The following is a 23,667-nucleotide window of genomic DNA, read 5'->3' as shown; positions in this document are numbered from 1 at the left end:
GGTCAAGTTGTGAAGACATTATTTCGGACTAGCTAAAGGCATCTGGAAGATGTAAAACTGCTGTCAGAGAAAAACCATTGTTCCATCATAGAAAAGTTCTGTAGCAGTATTAATTTAAATTTGGCTATGGTGGATCGAATCCACTTCATGCATGCAAGGTTCGCTACACACACACACACATACACATATATATATACACACAACAAGCTTCTTTTCAGTTTCTGTCTACCAAATACACTCACAAGGTTTTGGTTGGCCTGAGGCTGTAATAGAAATCATTTGCCCAAGGTGCCACACAATGGGACTCAACCCGGAACCATGTGATTGGCAAGTAAACTTTTACCATGCAGCCAACAATCAGAAACTTTTACTATTTCATATCTATTATGAAATATAAAGAAAATCATAGCTAGTTCTTTATCATAAATTTTAAAAAGTTTTTTCATATCAATGGTTTTGCATTTAGAAATAAACCTAGATATTTACTTAGATATATAAAGAAATACTGTAAAGGCATTGTTTGTCTAATGACTTTCATCTCCACATACATAAAAAATATCTTTCACCTTTTGTTTCATTGGACTATGGCCATGTTTGAACTGGGAAGGGTTTAGTGCACTATTTTTTTAAATTTAATTTATTTAAAAAAATTTTATTTGTTTCAGTCATTTGACTGCGGCCATGCTGGAGCACCACCTTTAGTTGAGCAAATCGACCCCAGGACTTATTCTTTGTAAGCCTAGTACTTATTCTATCTGTCTCTTTCGCTGAACTGCTAAGTGACAGGGACATAAACACACCAGCATCGGTTGTCAAGCAATGCTAGGGGGACAAACACACACAAACATACACTCACACATATATATACATATATACGATGGGCTTCTTTCAGTTTCCATCTACCAAGTCCACTCACAAGGCTTTGGTCGGCCTGAGGCTATAGTAGAAGACACTTGCCCAAGGTGCCATGCAGTGGGACTGAACCCGGAACCAGGTGGTTGGTAAGCAAGCTACTTACCACACAGCCACTCCTTTCTCAACAATTTTTTCTATGGACCCCTTTGATTCCTATTTTACTCAACTGGACTTCCATAGCCATTCAATGTATATGAAAAAAAGTTTCATTGTATTTTACGATTAAATATCATTAGGAATTGTATAGAAAAAAAAATGAAATATTTTGTATTTTCTCTTTCACTTGTTTCATTCATTAGATTATGGCCATGTTGGGGCACTGCCTTGTAGAATTTTTAGTCAAATGAATCAACCCCAGTATTTGTCTTTTGTTAAGAATGGTACTTATTCTATCGGACTCTTTTTGCCAAACTGCAAAGTTACAGGGACATAAACACACCAACACCAGATGTCAAGCAGTGGTGAGAGACCAGCACAGACACAACGACACACACAAGCATACACACACAACAAGCTTCTTTCAGTTTCCACCTACCAAATCCACTCACAAGGCTTAGGTCAGTCTGAAGCAAAAGTAGATAAAAGTAAATGAAGATTACCTTCTTGAGTCATGCTGACTCACAAGGGTTAGTTTCCCAGTTTCAGGGTGTATATATTCCACACCTGGATGTGATGCCGGTCCATCGCAGGATTATTCATTTTTGCCAGCTGAGTGGACTGGAGCAACATGAAATGAAGTGTTTTGCTTGAGAACACAACACGTCGCCCGATCCAGGAACTGAAATCACAATCTTATGACCACGAGTCCAATACCCTAACCACTAAGTTACGTGCTTCCACAAGGCTCAGGGCTATAGTAGAAAACACTTACCCAATTTGCTAAGCAATAAGATTGATCCTGAAGCCATGCAGCTGTCAGGTGAACTTCTTAACCACACAGATTTAGGATAAACCTCCTTCTTAAGTCATATAGATTCATAGAGCCAGTTTCCTAGATTTTCTGGCATATATTCTCTACCCTTTGTCTTGTCTTGTAACTGCATTCACCCGGGAGGGGTTAAGCCAGCTCCTATTTAGTTCACTGCAGTTGTGAGTTCATAGGAGTTTCAAGGGATGGTCAGAGTCCACAAAAAGAGTTCCTATCTGTATACATAAGCCACCATACACAACCAGTAGTAGATCGTTCTCATGTTGCACCTTTTTGCTGCAGGATGCCTGCAAATGTAATCCAATGCCACCAGGAAACTACCTGATTTCAGAACAGATGCCGCCTAGAATTTGTCATTGCCCACCACTTGTGGCCCTAGCACCATCAGTGTCAGATTTGTCCACCTTGTGTGGCCCTAGCAGGGACTCGAAGTCCCCGAAGGCATAGCTCTGATACTCTCTCATTAAATCTTCCCACCACGATGAGGTCAAGGGTTGGATTTTGAGCAAGTTGCAGGAACTCATTTTTGCCAGCTGAGTGGACAAAAGCAATGTGAAATAAAGTGTTTTACTCAAGAACACAATACATTGTTCAATCCCGGAATCAAAACCACAATCTTACAATCATGAGTTCTGAGGTAAGAAGTTTGTTTGTTTCCCAACCACATGTTTCCAGTTTTGGCCCCACTGCATGGAAACCTGGGTGTCTTCTACTATAGCCTCCAGTTGACCAAATCCTTGTGACTGGATTTGGCAGGTGAAAATTGAAAGAAGTCGATCATATATATGTGTGTGTGTGTGTGTTTGTGTTGTCCTCCACTGCTTGACAGCCAGTGCTGATGTGTTTATGTCCCCATAACTAAGGAGTTCAGCAAAAGAGACCGATAGAATAAGTACCAGACTTACAAAAATAAGTACAGAAGACGATGCATTTGACTAAAATTCTTCAAAGTGGTTCCCCAGCATGGCCATGGTCTAATGACTGAAACAAGCAAAAGCAAAAAGATAAAAAGAATTTTTGTAGAATGTATTATAAAGGGAAACTGTTCCAGGCATGTGATTGTTTAAACAATAAGAAACTGAAATAAGAAAGATATTACTCCCTCTCCCCCAACACCTTAGCCCCTCCCTTTTTAATCTATTTTCACTTCTTTTCCTCCACTTTCAGGCTTAAAACTTAAAAACTTTGGTCCTCTCTGCCTTCCCTTTTCTGTTCTTTGTTTTACTTAGTTTGCACACCCACTTCTCACTGGCTTCTTCCCGCCTTATATCACTTCTTGACATCATTCCTTTCTTTCTTTGCAGTCAAATGAAGAATGAAAACCTAAACTAAGGAAATTCTTCACTCTTTAACAGAAAATGAATTTAGCAAACTTTTTTTACAAACGCATTTTTGAAAACACTGTTGCTGTTGCAGACTACTGCCATTATCTTCATGTTTGTGTGAGAGAGAGAAAGAGAATGTGTGTGTGTGTGTGTGTGTGTGTGTGTGTGTACACATATGAGTGTTTGTCTCTGCATGTTTTCATGTTGTTGTTTAAGCCACAGTGCAATTGTTTATGCCTCCTATAAACAATGTGTCCTGTGGCTCAGTGACTTTGTTAGTTTCATATGAAGACCATTGGAATAAAAATACCTTATCTTTTACTTATTTCAGCTGTTGGACTGCGGCCATGCTGGGGCACCACCTTGAAGAATTTTAATCAAACAAATTGTCTTCAATACTTATTTTCTAAAGCTTTGTAGCAGACTCTCTCTCTCTGTTATATATACATGAGTACGGACGAAGTAGATAACAGCTAGCCTTCAGCCACCCTTTTGGACCCTGTTGTGTCCACTACTCTGATTGGTTGGTATTGGCACAGTTTGTCTCTTGCTCTATTATGCGCCAATGTGCAACCCAACCAATTGCAGCCTTCTGATAAGGTCACGTGAGACAGTCTCTTCCAATCTTCCAGTGAGTCGATAGCTTGCTATAAAATGCTAGAATTCAGACTGTCTTTCGTCTTTGGTTCTAGACCTTCTAAGGTCTAACCACTGACTACAGAGCACACAGCCAGTTCCAGCGACAGCACAACAGCAGCCATATGGAGAATTATCAACACTCAACCAACAGCATACAGCAGTCTCCTTATTCGTCACTTCCATTATCTTCTTGTTCTTTATGTAGTTCAGGCTTTCGGCAGGTGAAGAGAAAAGACTTCAAATACAACTGCTATTTACAACTGGTTTATTTACAGGAAAGGTGAAGGGTGCTACTCTCAGCTACCATCTTAAGCTCCGATAGTGTAGGCACATTGCCTCTGGAGATAGACAGACAGAAAATCCCAACCAGTGGTATTGTTCAACCAGTACTGCTGTGTTGTGGCACCAGAGGTATTTGAAGAGGGTTTTCCCTTTATATAGTTTTCTCCACAATGAGCCTCGTTGTGATCTCGTGCATGGCAAATGGATGCAGGTGAGGTTTCGCTCCAGTCTCAGAGATAACAATGGCTGCCACGAGATCTTATCCAATATGGTGCTGACTGCTTGTGCCGCTACAGCCTGGTACTTATTCTATTGGTTTCATTTGCGTTTTAGTCAAAGCTGGGACACTGCCTTGAAGAATTTTTAGTCAAACGAATCAACCCCAGTACTTGTTATTTGTTAAGTACTTTTGTGTTTTAGTTGAAGCTGAAAGTATGTGTGTGGGAAGCAAACTTCTTACCATTATCACATATCTGTGCCTATGTGTATGTACTTCCACAGTGGGCTTTCACACAGTTTTTGTCTGTCAAATTCACTCATAAGGCAGTGGTCATCCTGGGGCTATGGTACAAGCCACTTACCCAAAGTACTGTATAGACATCCAGCCAAAGAACACTAGCTCAAAACATCTTGTGTAACTCATGAGAGCATAAAAATGATGATGAGAATGAAGCATCTGAGAATGACTTTTGGGAGTGATAAGTTGAGAGAAAATTTTCCTCATTGAATAGAAGTTTATTTTAAATGATGAAGGCACACTTACTATTGATGTGGTAGGCAATATGGCATGGAAGTACTATTATGAGAAGCTGCTGAATATGGAGAAAACATGGGATAATGAATGAATACCTCATTCTGACCTTACAAGTTGATAGTAATTTGGCAGATAAAGTAAATAGGACATAAAGCTATAGAAAGCTACTGGACCATCAGGTGTAGTTGTGGAGATGCTCAAAATATCTGGTGAAGTAGGATTACCACTCGGATACTTAATCAAGTAATACAGGAAGGTGTCATATCCAATGACTGGCCTAATTATGAGAGTCATAGCAGAGTTGATTTGAAATAGTAAACCTAAATAAGATGCAGTTTGGCTTCATGCCTGGCAGAAGTACCACAGACACAATATTCCAAGTGAGACAACTATAGAAGAAATATTTGGCTAAGTGTAAAGTACTATTCTTGATATTCACTGACTTGAAGAAAGCCTTTCACATGTTACCATGTTCAGTAATTTGGTAATCACTAAGGAAACTAGGTGTAGACTAACGGTTTGAGAGGGCTGTACAAGATATGCACAAAAACGCAGTGAATGATTTCTACAATCGAAGGAGAGAGGCTTTCTCCGTCCGGGTTGCAGATTCGTAGAATAAGCTGCCGGACGAGATGGTGAAGATGCCGACGATCGCTCGGTTCAAAGGCTCCCTTGACCACAAGTGGCCTGAACTCTTTACATGAACACCAACCCATACATAACTCCATGTCCCCCTACATAGCCTTGCTTTTTGCTTTTTGAACCAAAATATTAACTAACTAACTAACTACAATGAAATTAGCATGTAAGTAGGGGCCCATTTAAATTCAGTACTCAGCCCTTTCCTTTTCATCACAGTCCTACAGGCCATCACAAAAATGCAATAAAGGATTTCTACAATGAAATTAGCATGTAAGTAGGGGCCCATTTAAGTTCAGTACTCAGCCCTTTCCTTTTCATCACAGTCCTACAGGCCATCACAAAAATGCAATAAAGGATTTCTACAATGAAATTAGCATGCAAGTAGGGGCCCATTTAAGTTCAGTACTCAGCCCTTTCCTTTTCATCACAGTCTTACAGGCCATCACAAAAATGCAATAAAGGATTTCTACAATGAAATTAGCATGTAAGTAGGGGCCCATTTAAATTCAGTACTCAGCCCTTTCCTTTTCATCATAGTCCTACAGGCCATCACAAAATTTAATGCTGGTTGCTCATGGGAATTTCTATGTGCTGATGATCTGGTTAAGAAGTTTTCTTCCAAGCCAAATAGTTCTGCTGTGAGGTTCTTTCGTTTCAGCAAGTGTCTTCTGCTATAGCCTCATCCTAACTATATTAGTTAGTGGAAGTAGATTTGATGGAGAGAAACTGAAAGAAGCTAGTCGTCTGCATATATACGAGTGGGAGGGAGGCTGAAAAGTTTCTGGTTTTGGGGGAAAAGAAAATACAGGCAGATCAGTTAATTATGATTTTATTTAACTTATTCCCTCTCAGATTCATACACTTATTTCCTTCAGTTTTTCTAAGCCCTGTAAAAAACCCCAGAGGTTTTGGCCCTTCACAATATCCTTAAAACCAGGAACTTTTCAGCACCCTCTCATCTATCTATCTATCTGTCTGTCTGTCTATCTATCTATCTATCTATCTATCTATCTATCTATCTATCTATCTATCTATCTATCTATCTATCTATCTATCTATCTATCTATCTATCTATCTATCTATCTATCTGTCTGTCTGTCTATCTATCTCTATGTATCCTGCCAGCCTTGCCTGGCACCTTGCCGGTGGCACATAAAAAGCACCCACTACACTCACGGAGTGGTTGGCATTAGGAAGGGCATCCAGCTGTAGAAACACTGCCAGATCAGACTGGAGCCTGGTGCAGCCTTCTGGCTTCCCAGATCCCCGGTCGAACCGTCCAGCCCATGCTAGCATGGAGAATGGACGTTAGACGATAATGATCCATCTATCTGTATCTGTACATACCGAACCACCCACCCACTCACTTACCTACCTACCTACCTACCTATCTACCTACATACATACCTACCTGTATTGCTGCAGGGAGTGTCAAGTTTTTAAAAATGCTAAAACGTATTAAATCATCACCACTATCATCTTCATCATCATCATCATCATCATCAAGCTTCTATGCCACTATACAATCTAAATAAATTCTTCCTAAAGTTTTGTTCTTTAGTTCTTGATGAGCCTCAGATGAAACAGAATATAAATTTTGTTGGAGTAATGATTATGGATTTCATATGTGTGTGTGTTTCTTTGTCTTGACATCATGTGATAGATGTAAACAAACTAGTGGGGTTGTTAGTTTCCAATCTTCTGTGAAAATATACATATATCCGGCCTCGAGAAATATCCCCTTGCTTGGAAATGGCTGAGGACTGATGACAAGATGCACATACGACTGTAGAAAATCTAGCTTGACAAATTCCACCATGACCTATGCAAGCATGGAAAATTGGCTGATAAACTGATGATGATGATGAGGAGGAGGAGGAGGAGGGGTGGGTGTGGATGAGGAGGAGGAGGAGGATGAAGAGGATGGGGATGATGATGATGATGATGATGATGATGATGATGATAAAGACAGATGAACTTGACCAAAGAATATACTAATCAAATTATTATACAGATAGAAACAACAACAAAAAAAGAAATCAATAGTACTTTCAATGCTTCCTACTGAAGTCATGTCTTAACGATTCCATTTATTGGTGTATCTTTTTACTACATTCAAATACTTGATTGTGACACATTACTCTCATACTCTCTTTTATTTGTTTCAGTCAATTGACTGCAGCCATGCTGGAGCACTGCCTTTAGTTGAACAAGTCGACCCCAGAACTTATTCTTTGTAAGCCTAGTACTTATTCTATTGGTCACTTTTACTGAACTACTAAGTTACGGGATGTACAAAAAAACCAACATTGGTTGTCAAGTGATGGTAGGAGTACAAACACAGAGACACAAACATATACATACATATATATGTGTATATATATATATATTGATAAAAATGGTAAGACAACAAAAGAAAGAAAGAGACCTCGGTATTATGTAAATAGAGGAATTTATCTGTAAATGTAGTATGTGACAATTATTCAGTAGCCATGATAAAACTCTGAGTTTCAGATGCCGAGGTGGAAATCCATGCCACCATCCTCGGCATCCGAAACTCAGAGTTTTATCATGGTTACCGAATAATTGTCACATATTACATTTACAGATATATATATATGTATAAAAAATATATATAAAAATACAAAATGGGACAAGAATGCAAAACATTCAAATAGATGATACGAAAATGGACGGGTCATTCAAAGCCTCTAATCTTCAGTCAAGAACCGGATCATCCTTGCAATTTCGGCTAGCTCCTTCTTGAGCCATGCCTGGCTCATAAGGGCTGGTTTCCTTGGCATATAGGTGCCCCACCTGGACGGGATGCCAGCCCATCGCAGATGAGCTGCAAGATGCAGGAGGAAAGAGTGAGAGAAAGTTGTGGCAAAAGAGTCAGCAGAAGTTTGCCATTACCTTCTGCATAGAACTTAGATGTTTTGCTCATAAACACACACATCGCCCAATCTGAGATTCAAACCTGTGATCCCTCGACTGTGAGTCTGCTGCTCTAACCACTAAGCCATGTGCCTCCGCATATATATGTATGTATGTATAGAACTTAGGTGTTTTGCTCATAAACACACACATCGCCCAATCTGAGATTCAAACCTGTGATCCCTCGACTGTGAGTCTGCTGCTCTAACCACTAAGCCATGTGCCTCCGCATATATATGTATGTATGTATGTATGTATGTACATATATGCGACGGATGTCTTTCACTTTCCGTCTACCAAATCCACTCACAAGGCTTTGGTTGACCCAAGGCTAAAGCAAAAGACACTTGCCCAAGGTACCACATACTGGGACTGAACCCAGAACTATGTGGTTGGCAAGCAAGCATCTTACCACAAAGCAACTCATGTGCCTAGGCGAAATAATTTTTTTCTTTTTGCACAGTCTTGGATCAAGAAATCAATAGAAACTATACTGTTTCATTAATTATTCTTATCATCATCATTATTTAACATCCTGCTTGCATGCTTGCATTGGTTGGACAATTTGATAAGGACTGATGAATTGGAAGACTGTCATGCACCAATATCTACTTTGAGATGTTTTTATGACTGGATGCCTTTCCATGTATTGTATGCCATTTTTGTGACACTTGTGCAAGTAATGATCACCTTGTAACTGCAAGGCTAAATAGGGGCCGTAAGTGGTCCCTATCACTGAAGGACCTCAGAAGACAGAGTGGACAATTATCTAGAGATGGGAGATAAGAGATTGAGGAATGTGACAGGGAACAGGAAAGGACAGCTACATTTTTGTTGTCAATTCACTATTTTTGGGCCTAATCGAGTGTGTGTGTGTGTATATATATATATATATATATATATATATATATACACACACGTGACCGCTGGCCGACTAGTAGCCCTTTTGCGTTGGACCACGGGCATGGTAACATCATTGTTTTTGTCTGCCGTAAGGCTTAATTCTCACTCAATGCGCCAGCCGAATTCATTTGTCTCTGGTCGAAAGATGCCTGTTGTTATGTCCTGTTATTATTATTATTGTTTTTTTGCATTTATATTCGTGTTTTTTTTTGTATTTATATTTGTGTAACATCGTCCATTTTTCTGTCCTTGTTTCGTACACATTCATTCCTTTTTCCGAAGAATCTAATGCTCTGAGTTTAGTTTTTCCTTGGGGCTGGCCAGATTGGAGCAATCTCAAGATTAATCAGCTGAAATTGTGAGGGTAATCCGGTTCTTGACTGAAGATTAAAGGCTTCGAATGACCTGTCCGTGTTTTTTGTATCATCTATTTGGATGTTTTGCGTTCTTGTCCCATTTTGTATTTTATACATATATATATATATATATATATATATATATATATATATAAGGATAAGATCGTTAATTCAAATTAAATACTGATCTTATCATGTGGCCAGAATGGAAATAAAAACCTTCAAAGGTACTAATTATTATTAATATTATTCATAGAAGTATTCGTATGTTATATATATATATATATATGTGTGTGTGTGTGTATTTATGTTATTTTCTGCGTATATTCCACTCAAGAGGCAAAGCATTTCTTATGCAAAGCCATAAATCTGGGATCTGGAATTATCCAGTAATTTTTTGCTAGTTTATTTTGTTTTTTTTTGTCTTCTCTCCATGTGCTGTATGAATATTTGATGTGGTTTTAGAGTCAGATTTTGGCTGCTAGTTCCAACGTGCCGATATCTCATAGATACCCTAAATTATAATGTTATATATATATATATATATATATATATATATATATATATCAGTTTGTTTCACACTATTCTTTCTATGTTTCACTACCCATACATTAAATGTGAACCTCTGCTCTGTTTTATCTAATATACTTCCTGAGATGAAGTTAGTTTATAACCTAGTTCTTTGTATACTCTCATGAAGCCTAAAATTTTGCCTACTACAATTTAAAAACATAGTTACTGAAAACTAATTTCTTGGGAATTGACACCTTTATTATCATGATTATAAATATATTTTCTCTTCTTGTTATCTTTTTAGGAATATGAAATTACTAGGAGGATTTGATTCCTAGTCCCTTCACTCCTGCCCCTTTCGGTTGCCTCTTACACCATGCAGGGAATATGCTGTCGGGGTCCACTGCTGATATAGGGAATTGCATTCTATGCCTTGACCTGAGCATAGGATGGGCCTTCCTCTTTGGACTGGGAAATGAATGGAATGACTGATGTCTTGTTGAGGTTACCTCCTGCTAAAAAAAATGGGAATAGGCCTGAGTATATGCATGTATGTATCTCTTTTACTTGTTTCATTCATTTGACTGTGGCTATGCTGGATCACCACCTTTAGTCAACCAAATCGGCCCCGGGACTTATTCTTTGTAAGCTCAGTACCTATTCTATCGGTCTCTTTTGCCGAACCGCTAAGTTACAGGGACATAAACACACCAGCATAGGGGGATCAATACAGACACACAAACATACACACACACACACACACATATATATATATATATATATATATATATATATATATATATATATACACGACGGGCTTCTTTGAGTTTCCGTCTACCAAATCCACTCACAAGGCTTTGGTCGGCCCGAGGTTATAGTAGAAGACACTTGCCCAAGGTGCCATGCAGTGGGACTGAACCCAGAACCATGTGGTTGGTAAGTAAGCTACTTACCACATAGCCACTCCTGCACCTATATGTACAAATATATTTTATCATTTATTCGAAGTTGTAATTTGAAGCATAAACATGTATTGTAGAGTGCCATCCACTGTTTCTCAGTCAGCTGATGAGAGCACAGAGAAATTCTTGGCTATTCTTATTTCAATTCATTGATACAACAAAGATTTCTTATTGCAGGATTCTTGACTCTGCTGTTTAGTGAGTGAGGTTCATGTCATATACATGGATGCCTGGAAAAGTCAGGCCAAGTAAACAATAAATACATGTTGATATCCAAGTCCTCATGGCAAATATCTGTTGAAGAGTAGGAGAAAAATTTGTAACAAGGCAAAGATGGTTAGAATAAATAAGCATCTATAAGTATCTTCAATATCTCTTCTATCTTTTTCTTGTTTCAGTCATTGGACAGTGGCCATGCTGAGGCGTCATCTTGAAGGGCTTAGGTGAACAAATTGAATCTAATACTTATTTTCTTTAAGTCTGGTTCTTATTCTAACGGTCTCCTTTTACCCAACTGCTAATGTTACAGGGATGTAAACAAACCAACACTGGTTGGTGAAGCAGTGGTGGGAGACAAACACACACACACACATACAATGGGCTTCTGTCAGTTTTTGTCTACCAAATCCACTCATAAATCTTTTCTTGACCTGAGGCTATACTATAAGACACTCATGCAAGGTGCCACAGAGTGGGACTGAACCCAGAACCATGTGATTGGAAAGCACACAGCTACATTTGTGTCTATCTACACCAAGATGATCAGATAAAAAAAAATGTTACAAAACTCCAAATTTCGAATAAAATCTTTTGTTGTGTTCAACCTAAATCCATAACTTCAACACCTGACAGGTATACACCTATCAACCTCATGTGAAACTCAGTCATGTGGCATTGTTTGTTGGTCATCATACTACATTACCATCCTTATTATTTTTATATAGCTGAGTGATTTTGTTTTGTCAAAAAATCTCAGCTGATCACATACAGACACAGACAATTTTGACTCTTTAGAAATCAGATTATATGTCAAATGTAATGCTTATTTATTCTAATATTTTTAAAATTAAACATGCATTTCCTCATAAGTTTCAGATTTCCATATGATTGTTTATTTTACACTGACGTTGTAGCATAGGTGTGAAAGGCAGGACCCAGCCAGTTTGAAAATAAAACTGGGAAAATATTTTGACTGGATATCATCATCATCATGGTTGTTTAACGTCTGCTTTCCATGCTAACATGGGTTGGACGATTTAACTGAAAACTGGCAAACCAGATGGCTGCACCAGACTCCAATCTGATCTAGCAGAGTTTCTACAGCTGGATGCCCTTCCTAACGCCAACCACTCCGAGAGTGTAGTGGGTGTGCTTTTAAGTACCACCGGCACGAGGGCCAGTCAGGCGGTACTGGCAACGGCCACGCTCAAATGGTGCTTTTTATGTGCCACCTGCACATTAGCCAGTCCAGCGGCACTGGCAACGACCATGCTGAAAGGCTAATAATAGCTGATATCGAAGTTGGTTGATTTCTTCAGTCACACTTTACATTGTATAGAGAAGGAGAGAGAATAAAAGAGAAATCCAGAGTTAATCATAGGGAATGATTATTTTTCTTTTGAAAATTAGTATTCATTTTATCATTTTGTATAAGCACCAAGAAATTTGATAACAGTGAAATTGTAATTATTTTATGTGTGACATATTTTCAAGTATTGCTCATGTTGGCAAAAAAGTGTATGTGCAAAAGTAGTGTTACCCATCTGTTTCTTTATTACCCACAAGGGGCTAAACAAAGACAGACAAAGAGATTAAGTCGATTACATCGACCACAGTGTGTAACTGGTGCATAATTTATCGACCCCAAAAAGATGAAAGGCAAAGTCGACCTCGGCAGAATTTGAACTCAGAACGTAACGGCAGACAAAATATGGCTACGCATTTCGCCCGGTGTGCTAACGTTTCTGCCAGCTCGCTGCCTCATGTAGTGTTACTCATCAGTTGAAATGCAACACACTAGTGTGTATATATATCATCATCATCTAACGTCTGTTGTCCATGGGTCGGACGGTTTGACCAGGGCTGGTTAGCTGAGGGGGCTACACCAGACTCCAGTCTGATTTGGCATAGTTTCTATGGCTGGCTGCCCTTCCTAATGCCAACCACTCCGAGAGCGTAATGGGTGCTTTTTACCTGCCAGTTATGTGACATGACTACGATTTCATATGGCTCGATGCCATGACTACGATTTCATATGACTTGATAGGGCTTCTTTTCAAGCACAGTATATTGCCAAAGGTCTCAGTCATTTGTCATTGCCTCAGTGAGGCCCAATGCTTGAAAGGTGCCGTTTATGTGCCACCAGCTTGGTTGATAGTTATGCAACATCGGCCACATTGCCTCCACGAGGTTCAATGTTCAAAAGATGCTTTATATGTATATATATATTTCTTTATTACCCACAAGGGGCTAAACATAGAGGGGACACAAACAAGGACAGACAAAGGGATTAAGTCGATTACTTCAACCCCAGTATGAAACTGGTACTTTATTTATCAACCCCAAAAGGATGAAAGGCAAAGTCGACCTCAGAACGTAACGACAGACGAAATACCGCTAAGCATTTCGCCCGGCACACTAACGTGTCTGCCAGCTCGCTGCCTTCAATATATATATATATACACACACACTAGACTACCTGTGACCGTTGGATCACTGATAGTTCAGGTTATAAAACTTGAAGCTGACTTCAACATTGCATGAAATGAAAGTTAATTTTATGATGATTCATTTAAATATTTCAATTCATTTGTGTCATCATAGGTCTGGTTTACAAGTTCATGTTTAAGGTTTTATTGATTATTTACAGCATCTAATAGAAATAGAACTTCTGGGATAAACTTGAACCCTAGTAACAGCATTTATTTATGGTATATGTGAACACTTCTACAAAAATGCACAAGGAATTGTTATATAACATAAACACAGAATTAATGGAAACAAAGTGTGACAAGGCCGGCCCTTTGAAATACAGGTACTATTCGTTTTTGCCAGCTGAGTGGACTGGAGCAATGTGAAATAAAGTGTCTTGCTTAAGGAGACAATGTGTCGCCAGGAATCGAACTCATGACCTTACGTTTCAGAGTTATGTTACTTTTGGAGTATTTTCCCATTATGCACTGTTTTGGCTATTTATGAAGGTACCCCCAAAAACTGCATATCTCTGGAATCAATGGTCTGATTTACGCAAAACTTGTTTTATTCCATTTGCATTCACATTTCAGGAGTACCTTACTTTCAGAGTATTTTCCTATTATGTGCCGGCTTGGTTGTATTAAATTACAGACAAACATGCACACAAGCAATCATAGAGTTTTAGTAGTATATAAGGAGCACTCTGTTGGTTATGACGATGAGGGTCTCATCTGATTCGATCAACGGAACAGCTTGCTTGTGAAATTAACATGCAAGTGGCTGAGTACTCCACAGACATGTGTTACCTAAACGTAGTTCTCAGGGAGATTCAGTATGACACAAAATGTAACAAGGCTAGCCCATTGAACTACAGGTACAACTTATTTTCGCCAGCTGAGTGGACTGGAGCAACATGAAATAAAGTGTCTTGCTCAAGGACAGAATGCGTCACTGGGAATTGAACTCAGTGCCTTAACCACTAAGCCACACACCTTCACTAGTAATTAATATATATTATATTCAAAGAAACTTAGAGGTTGTAAATCCAACCAACTAAGGGATAATATCTATCCAATATACTGCTTGTAGAATACCCAATTATTAATACACAAGTGTTTTTTATTGCATTGCAATTACATTACCGAGTGTACTAAATGGATGAAGGTAAATAGATATTTTACCATTATATATATATATAGAGTAATCAAAGCCGAAAGTGTCATAGAGCCATATTTTAGTTGGTTTTGTCAAGCAGTTTTGCACAGAGTAATAGATAACAAAATGTTGCCTTCAGGGATGCCAGGTATACCTTAATGCAGTTATTTAATATCCAGTGTGAAACCAATTGGTGGGATCAGTTGAAATAGATCTATTATACAATTAACTTTGATTAATATACCCACTCTATTGACAAATATACTAGTGTCCATATTTCTCTTGCCATGGCTTCTCAGACAACTATGTATGTAACACAGGGTGTCCAGGCTAAATTTGATGATTTTTATATCACCTTTTTTTACTGGTGAACAGTCAATGGTGTTGGAGAGCATAAAGATTAAAATTGTAGCTCAGAAAAAAGGACTGGAAGCTATCTGAATATTGGAAAAGAGTTATCAGTATAATAATGATTTATGCTGGGTATCAAAATGCTGGCATCATGACTGCTGCTCACTGCTCTGTGAGCACTGTAAAGGCTGTGAGAGATGACATGAACAGCTGCAACAGAGACAATAAGATCTTTGGATTTGTCTCCAGGTGGGTGACATTGTGCCAACCTACATCTTAATTCAGATGGCTATGTGAAGCTGTTGGAGATTGTGGTCAAACCCTGGCTGGAGAGGATTGCTGCTGGAAGGCTATATGTGTGACAGCAAACTTTGGCTCCTTGCCATACCACTGGATGAAGTTAGAAGTGGTTGTCGTAGAATGTCGTAGCATCATCAACCCCAGTTTCTGGTCTAATTTCCCAGATTATAGTCCCATGGATTACCATATGTGGGTCACACTTGAGAAAGACACCAACTGCTCTCCCTGCAACACCAAGGCTGAGCTGGCAGTCAAGATCAAAGGGCTGTTCAATGATCTTTCCAGGGGCACAGTGAGGAATGCATGTCCCATGTTCCAGAGCCATCTTGAGGTCATGGTGGAAGCTGAGGGTGGCTGCTTTGTGTAAACTATCTCCCATCCATAATCTAGTTGATACTTTAAAAAAAATTTTTAAATACAGTTTTGTTTTTTTGGGGGTGGGATTCTTCTCCTTTAATGCAAACTGTCAAATTTAGCCCAAATATCCTGTATAGGTGTGTATAAATATGCACATACATAGGGTAAAAGGTAACGACCCTTTTTGGTCATGAATGACCATGGGATTGCACCTAGTTCCTCTCTTGGACACAAGTCCAAGCAAGGTTGTTTGTGGAAGACCAGTTTTTACCCATGCATACCAGCCTCCCCTCTCCATGCCACCGTTGTTATCCAAGGGAAAGGCACCAGTGACAATGCAATTCATTCCTACAGGTGACTGAACAGGAGTAATGTGAAATAAAGTGTCTTGTTCAAGAACACAACACACAGCCAGGTCCAGGAATCAAACTCAGTACCCCATTATTGTGAGACTGATGCTCTTAACCACTGAGCCATATACACAGCAAAATCACGATAATCTGTTGAACAGCTGTTAATTGACCGTATTGTACCAAAGATGAGAACTTGGAACTTGTGTAGATTTCAAAGCTTTTATGGATCCAAACACCCAGTGCACCTTGGAATACTTACACTTATTGTTTGCAGCTACACTTCCAAGGAGACCAGCAAATATCAATTGATGTCCTAAGTTTCAAAACCATGGCCACTTTGCTGTTGCAGTTGCTTAGACCCAGAATTATCATATGGAGTATCTTTTATCTTTTACTTGTTTCAGTCATTATCTTGAAGGGTTTAGGCGAATTAATTGCCAACAGTACTTATTCTTTTGACGAACCACTAAGTTACAAGAATGCAAACAAACCAACAACGGTTGTCAAAAGACAGTGGGGGACAAAGACACACACACCAGGCTTCTTTGTTTCCATCTACTAACTGCCCTCACAGGGCTTTAGACGACCTGGGCTATAGAAAGCACTTGCCTAAGGTGCCACACAGTGGGACTGAATCCAAGACCACTTGGTTGGAAAGCAAGCTTCTTACCATACAACCACATCTGCATCTAACACTTCGTTATCAAACGTGTACTTTCTAAGATACTAGGTGTGATTGGAGGGAGATTTGACTGCTATTTCTTGCCGTTCGAGCGACAGCTGTGCGCCCGTGTTGTTGGTTCGTTGAAAAAGTGAAAGGGGGTTATTGTTACTTAGCAACAGGTTTAGCCTGATGAAGAAGGCCTATGATTAAAGGCTTCCAATCATAATCTGTTTTGTTTTTAGTTGTATATTTCGTTTAACTTGTAATTTAAAGATATGGCAAGTATCTGTAACAGATCGAATGATCGTTTAAAGAAAGGTTACCTCGATAGCTCGAAGTAGGGGTAGGCATTAAATAAGTAAATAAATAAATAAATGATAGAGTGTGTGTGTGTGTGTGTGGGGGGGGTATCCAGATCTGCGTGAACTAGAAGCAGAACTCTTCCAGCAAGACATGGGCCAAAAAATACAGAGATACTGTACGGGTACAGCTTCTGCAACTCATCAAAACGTGATGGATGAAACGAGGCACGATGTTGTCAGTTTGAATTTAGATAGACGTTATAAGATTATCGTCATCCAGAGAATTAATTCGGTTTTCTGTACTACTAAATATTTCATATGGTAAACCATAATAATCAACGTGTCAATCAAGCCCAATGCATTTCTGCTTCTCTCTCGCCGATAGCGATGAATCAAATTTTTCTTTAATGATGCCGGTGTCTTTTACGTAACACTCTGTTTTCATAATGGTTGCTGCGTTAGCTGTACAGTTCCCTCCAAGTGACGTCACGACTGCAAAGGAGGTGGAGAACAAATCACGTCAGGAAAGGAAGTAGCCAATTAAAGAGCGTGCTAATGCGAAAGAGAGAGAGGCAACCGGAGACAGCGAAAGAGACAGAGAAGGAAAAAGAGAAAGAGTGAGCGAGAAAGTGAGAGAGAGCAAGAGAGAAAGAGAGCGAGAAAGATGTATGGAGGGAAGGGAGGCTATAAGGACAATGACTGCGATGAGACGAAGAGGGAGAAATGAATAAGAAGGAGTGGTTGTGACTGTAAGAGCGGGAAGTCGATATAGAAATCTATTTGGTTATTATTTTTTTCTGTCGGTATTTGCAATATGCTTAGTCGGTGCGTTACCGTTTTTATGTTGCTGTTATTATTTTAGTGGATGCATCGTTCGGCACGTATTTTGCTAATCTCAACGCAGGATTTGGATATTCATTTATATTATAATCGACGATTTTGATATTTTAAAGTTAGCCTGACATGTTCTATAGTTGGATGTACCCCATCTGTAACCAGTATTGTCCAATATGAAGTAAGTTATCGATTTATCATTTATGTTATAATTATATTTTTATTGTACAGTTTTGAAAAGTATATTTGAAATTTACAGGTTATAAAAAAAAATCGCCCATCGTTCTTATTAGGAAGCATTTTTGTGACGTGAAAGGCTTCCTTCAATAAGCCACGTGTTAAACCTCACCAAAAGCGCTGTCTATTCTTTTCATTAAAATAAAAGAAAGTAATTTTTTTCATGTATTGGTATAAACTGAAATAATGCCTATAGTCGTTTCGAAAGGAGTCTTTAGCAGATTTATGGATTTTTTTTTCCCACATGCACACGTGTGTATATGTGTGATTCATCTACGTCTTTGATACGCACATGTATGCAGTGGCCACAAAACGGGGATCTGTTTTCGTTTCGTAAACTATTGAATTTCGATCCCCCTCTTTATGATTTCTCTCGATACTTCTCCATTTTTATTTAAGCTTAAATTTTTATAGAATTAAATTATTTATATTCATTCCAGTTTGTTTATTGGCACTATCAATTTTAAATGCACTCTCACTCTGCAACTAGAACTAGTTAAAACGAGCTCTTAGATCTTGCGCAACTTGATAACTGTTTTTCAACGTCACAATAGAAGGGAGGAGAGTTGGCATTTTATTAATCCACATGGTATTTCTCTTTAACGACTTCTAAATTAGGCTTCTCTGCTTTTATACTTTCATTAAATTCTTAATGATCTCGAAATCAACTGAAGTTTCTTTGGGAAATATATAATAGAATTTACAATTATAAATATGACACGTCTGAAATATATAAAGAGCCTTAATCGTTATTTTGAAGTGATATTATCCCATCATTCCGTTGCTTTACTATTTAAATAAAGTATTTTAACTCAATTTTTCTGATGAGGTTGCTCTATGTGGTGTATTAAACAATTTAAAATGTTTTTTTTTAAATACCATTAAATGAAATTGCTTTGAATTCTCTCATTTAATCCTAGTAAACTTTTTAGTCGCAATTCACGTGGGTTTATTTTCGCTAGTCCGATATGATCTGACTAAACATGGTATGTGATATCCACTCCTATGGCTTTTAGAAATAAATCTATTGTAATTTTTTTTTTCTTTTTCGTTAGCAAATATTTTTAAAGACTTCAATCTTTCGATACACTTATTGAACTCCTTTATATAGTAATATTTTTCTTTTCCCCTTCTTTTCGGCAACCCGTTTCTCACTGATGGGCTTGCTTTACCGGCAACATGAATCCCTAGATATATCATATTTCTTCCGTGTTTGCAGTCCTTAAAAAGATCGTCAAACGTTTTGAGAAATGAGACTTATAATCAATGTTACAAAGATGAGAAATCTCATTTTCCTTCCTTGAATTGTTTTTTCCCTCCTCAATTAAATGTTTTCGCTACTAAAACCTATATTCATTGTCCTTACGTGGACTAAAATCATAAGTTGATAAAGCTTACGACCAAATCGCAGTCCTAAATATATATTGATTTATAATGATGTAGAATTTACATTTAACACATTTTATTGCCTAGGTATTCGCATTTAAAAAAACAACTGTATTTAGGTCTATAAATTGTTGAAGACTTGATAAGAAATGTTTATATGAACTTTTCCATATGTACCTTAATCTTTTGAATTGAACTATGTTTTAAACAATTGAACTTTCAACGTTAAGACGATAAAATAAATAGCTCAATTACTCTCAATGTTAGAGATTATAAAGAATTATAGACCTGTGTTGATAGCCAATGATCATATCATAGATTTTTTCTGAAATAACTTTTCAGTTAAAAAAAAACATATTTTGGGGATTTTGTAATTTTATAATTCTTTTCTAGATTTTCTTTAATCCACCCCTATGATAAACAGCACTTGAATGATTTTTATTAATTGGGCAAAAGAGATCCTTTGTTTTTTAAAAAGGCTCGGTCCTACAACTTCAATTATTTCAGGTGTTTTGAGCTCTCGTCCTGCATAAAAATCTGAGACGTTCTAATTCACTGGGATAGTCTATTGTCCTTGCAATACTTCAATAGCCATGTGAAATGCTGAGTTGTAGTCAAAGTTCTTTCTGGAGAAAAATCAAATTAACGAAATTTCAAGGCAATTTTCCGCTCCAATTTTTAATTACTAACATTAAAAATAAAATTATAAATATTTATTATTGATTACATTTCATATTGTATTCTTTTTTATTGTGGCTGATTTTGTTTCTTTTGTTTTTCAGAAATAACAGCAGTAATCTTCATGACAGTAAGTAGTCATATCTCTTCAAGTAGCAAGCAACCTGTCGCCCTGTCGTTTTTTGTTCACAGGTCATTCAACCGGACAGTGGACATGTTGCTTTTTTCTTCCTTCACCTCGTCTCATAACAAACACTTTCCATGGAATTTATTTTTAGTACTGGTCGCCGTTACCAAGGACTTAAGTCTTTGATTTCCTTTGTACCACATAAGAGGCAAATAAACTGCTAATTTCAGGTCTCCTAGACTAAAAAGCAATTTCTTTCTCTCTCAACACACGAAGTCATTCATTACTAGCGAGAGGTTTCAACTCTCTTAACCAAAATTATCCTGTGATAATTTGTTTTGCAGAAGCTTATAAAACCAGTTTGTTTTCAATCCTATTTGCCCCCTCCTCTACTTTTTCACTGTGCTTTATTTTAAATCTGGTTTTGGAGTTTAAGCTTTGCAAACATTACTTCCATTGTGTTTGTTCAAATCTGGCTTTGAGTTAAAGCTTTGCAAACATTTAATTTATAGTTCCACTTGGTCTCCATCTCCTATCTAGTCTGAGGAAACTGTTGTTTTATGTATTAGGCTTAGTAACTCTTGTAATTGGTGTTGGATGGGAAATAGCTGACGGAAATGAATAACTGGCTTTTAGTAGCAACTGCTAAAATGTTGTGAGAAGATGGCTACTGACTGCTGTAGTATATAGGGGATTAATTACACCAGGGCGACCCTAGCCAGGCGATCGCACTTTACAGGCATTGAAACTTGTACTTAAGAGGGCATGTTGTAGCGTTACTGGTTAATTTATTCAAATGTGAAATAATGTGGACAGTCAGAAGAGAGGTTGCGAGGATTTCCGAACGAATCTGATGCTTGTAAAAAAATTATGTACATATTAAAATGTCAAAACTTATGCTATTAATAAGAAAAAATAATAGAACCATCAGTGCGCGAGCGCATTGTGTCTGTGTGTTTATATATTTATAGCGAGAGAGATTTCTATCCAGCTAGTAATTCTTTCGGAACCTAATCTTGATAGTAAAAATTGAATACTAAATATATTGAATTTATACATTTTAGAAATTTTGGGTTTACTATTCAATTATATCTATATCCCCCTTTTGTGAATTCGCTGAGTATTTTTTCCCCACAAATTGGCTGCTTTTAAATCCGTTATTTATTCAGTTTGAACAGCCTAATGAGATCTCGATAAAATTATTTCCCAATGTAGTTGTCCGTTGAAGCTATTTGCATGTCAAGAGGAAAGAATGTGAAATCAACAGAACCATATGTCTGAAAGTGTCTCACTGCAGGGATACCGGCTTTCATCAGTGACGCACGTGCGCCTGGTAACGATCATCATCGTTGTGCGTCATCCTCGTTGATAAATTTATTTTCTATGGAGCCTTTATTATTTCTTTTCCTCGTTCTGTAATTGAAAATTGATACCATGCTCTACATTCTTTTTTGTCTCTTGTCAGCTGATCGCCAATTATTTAGTTAGCTTTCTCCCTCTTTTGTACTGCAAATGGGCAAAGGGCGATATATGAACCGAATTTATATTTGGCCATTTATATTACATAGCAGCTTGTCAAAAGCAATTCAAATATTTTTTTATAATATATCTGCTGACGATTTTACTTGTCTACTTTTATTTTAAAGACAATATAGGTCATACACGTGGCATTTTAATACATGCATATGGTAGATATTTTAAATGAGTAGATACGGTCTAATAGTCATAATTTATTGCTTGCTGCGGTTTTTCAGTCAGATCAGTTATGCGTTGTAGTTTCTTTAGTCAGTGGAATTGCTTGCCATGTATACTTTTAAGAAATGATGCCAATATATAGGTTTTTCTGCGGTAATTTATGAAACTGAAAAGAAACATCTGTAGGGCTTTGTTTAATGTCAGCTAAAATCCCAAAGTAATTTTTGTTCACTAACGGCGAAGTTTAAAATGGAATTCATCACATGGCAAAAAAAAAAGTTGTAGGGAATTGTATGATAGGGGTTATTTAAACGTTTGCACTCGTTTTACTGGACTATTTTCAGGTGTAGTGTGATTGGTATAAATTGTATGAACATCTTTGTTTAGATAAGATAAAATAGGCACAGGAGTGTACTCCCCACCGACCTTGTTTTTCGTCATAACTTTCTTATAGATAATTTTTAACGAATTTTTTTTTTCTTTTCTTTGGAGGATCATACCTCTTCCTTGGACTTAGTCAAATGCATATCTTTCAATAAAATTTTTTAGGTTACAATTTTACTCCCTCCCCTATTTTATAAAGACTACATACTCGAAGACTTATCTGAAAAATTTAAATATATAAAAAAAAATTCATTAAAAGCCCATTGTGGGTTTGTGAAACGATTCCCCTTCTCCCATTTATTGCCTATTTTCAATGTTTTTTTCCCCCCTCGTATCGTAATCTGCGCTATTTAAAATGTATTTCTGGAAATTTTTATTTAAAAATGTGCATTTTAAAGAAAGTTGTAGGAAAACAATGTCAGTGGGAGAACACGCCACCACGCATCAATTTTAACGTCTAACGCCTGTTATTCCATGCTGACTGGAGTTATGCGGACGGATGAAACAATGCACAGGCGCGCGTAAATGCGTACGTGCTTGTTTTTGTTACTAATAAATTTGTTTTCCCTTTTTGTTAATAGCTTTTAGCTTTTGAAAACATTTTTTTTCAAGAAGTATTCTTCGATATTTTTCTGTTTTGCCATGTCCTGGACACGAATTTACTAGCAGTTAACTTATTTCCCTAGCAACTAATCGTCTGAGGAAATCCTCGCATTGTTCGGTTGCTACTGTATTTATTTATTTATTTATTCATTCCACACTAATTGATCTTTCCAATTCATCATTGTCATATTGCAGTGTTGAAGTTTATGCAAATTATACAAGCCTTGTCTAGATTGTTTTCATAGACTACCACATTGTTTTTGTTTTTCGTCAGATCAAACCGGTTTTCATAAAGTAATTATACTGGCGTCAGTTCAATTGATGAATCCCTCATCTTTCATGAGATGCTGAGAGAAAAGGAGAGAGAGAGAGACTCTAGTGTTCAAAATGA

The 23,667-nt window shown here is 37.6% G+C and overlaps 1 protein-coding gene across 4 annotated transcripts in view; it reads left to right on the top strand.

Moving 5' to 3' along the window:
- The first annotated feature begins 17,972 nt into the window (after positions 1-17,972).
- LOC115228566 overlaps positions 17,973-23,667 on the top strand; it is a 29,320-nt gene continuing 23,625 nt past the window's right edge. For 2 of the 4 annotated variants that reach the window (XM_036512871.1, XM_029799132.2), the window contains exons 1-2: positions 17,977-18,347; positions 20,572-20,597. In XM_036512871.1, coding sequence (XP_036368764.1) covers positions 18,343-18,347; positions 20,572-20,597 — 31 coding nt within the window. In that variant the 5' untranslated portion in view covers positions 17,977-18,342. Of the gene's footprint in view, positions 18,348-20,571; positions 20,598-23,183; positions 23,203-23,667 lie in introns of those variants that run through there. The other 2 variants (XR_003883223.2, XM_036512867.1) reach the window with 2 other exon arrangements.

Source organism: Octopus sinensis, linkage group LG2 (assembly GCF_006345805.1).
Source record: "Octopus sinensis linkage group LG2, ASM634580v1, whole genome shotgun sequence".
Classification (NCBI taxonomy): Eukaryota; Metazoa; Mollusca; class Cephalopoda; order Octopoda; family Octopodidae; genus Octopus; species Octopus sinensis.
The sequence above is the reverse complement of the archived record's forward strand: the minus strand, read 5'-3'. Positions and strand labels throughout refer to the sequence as shown.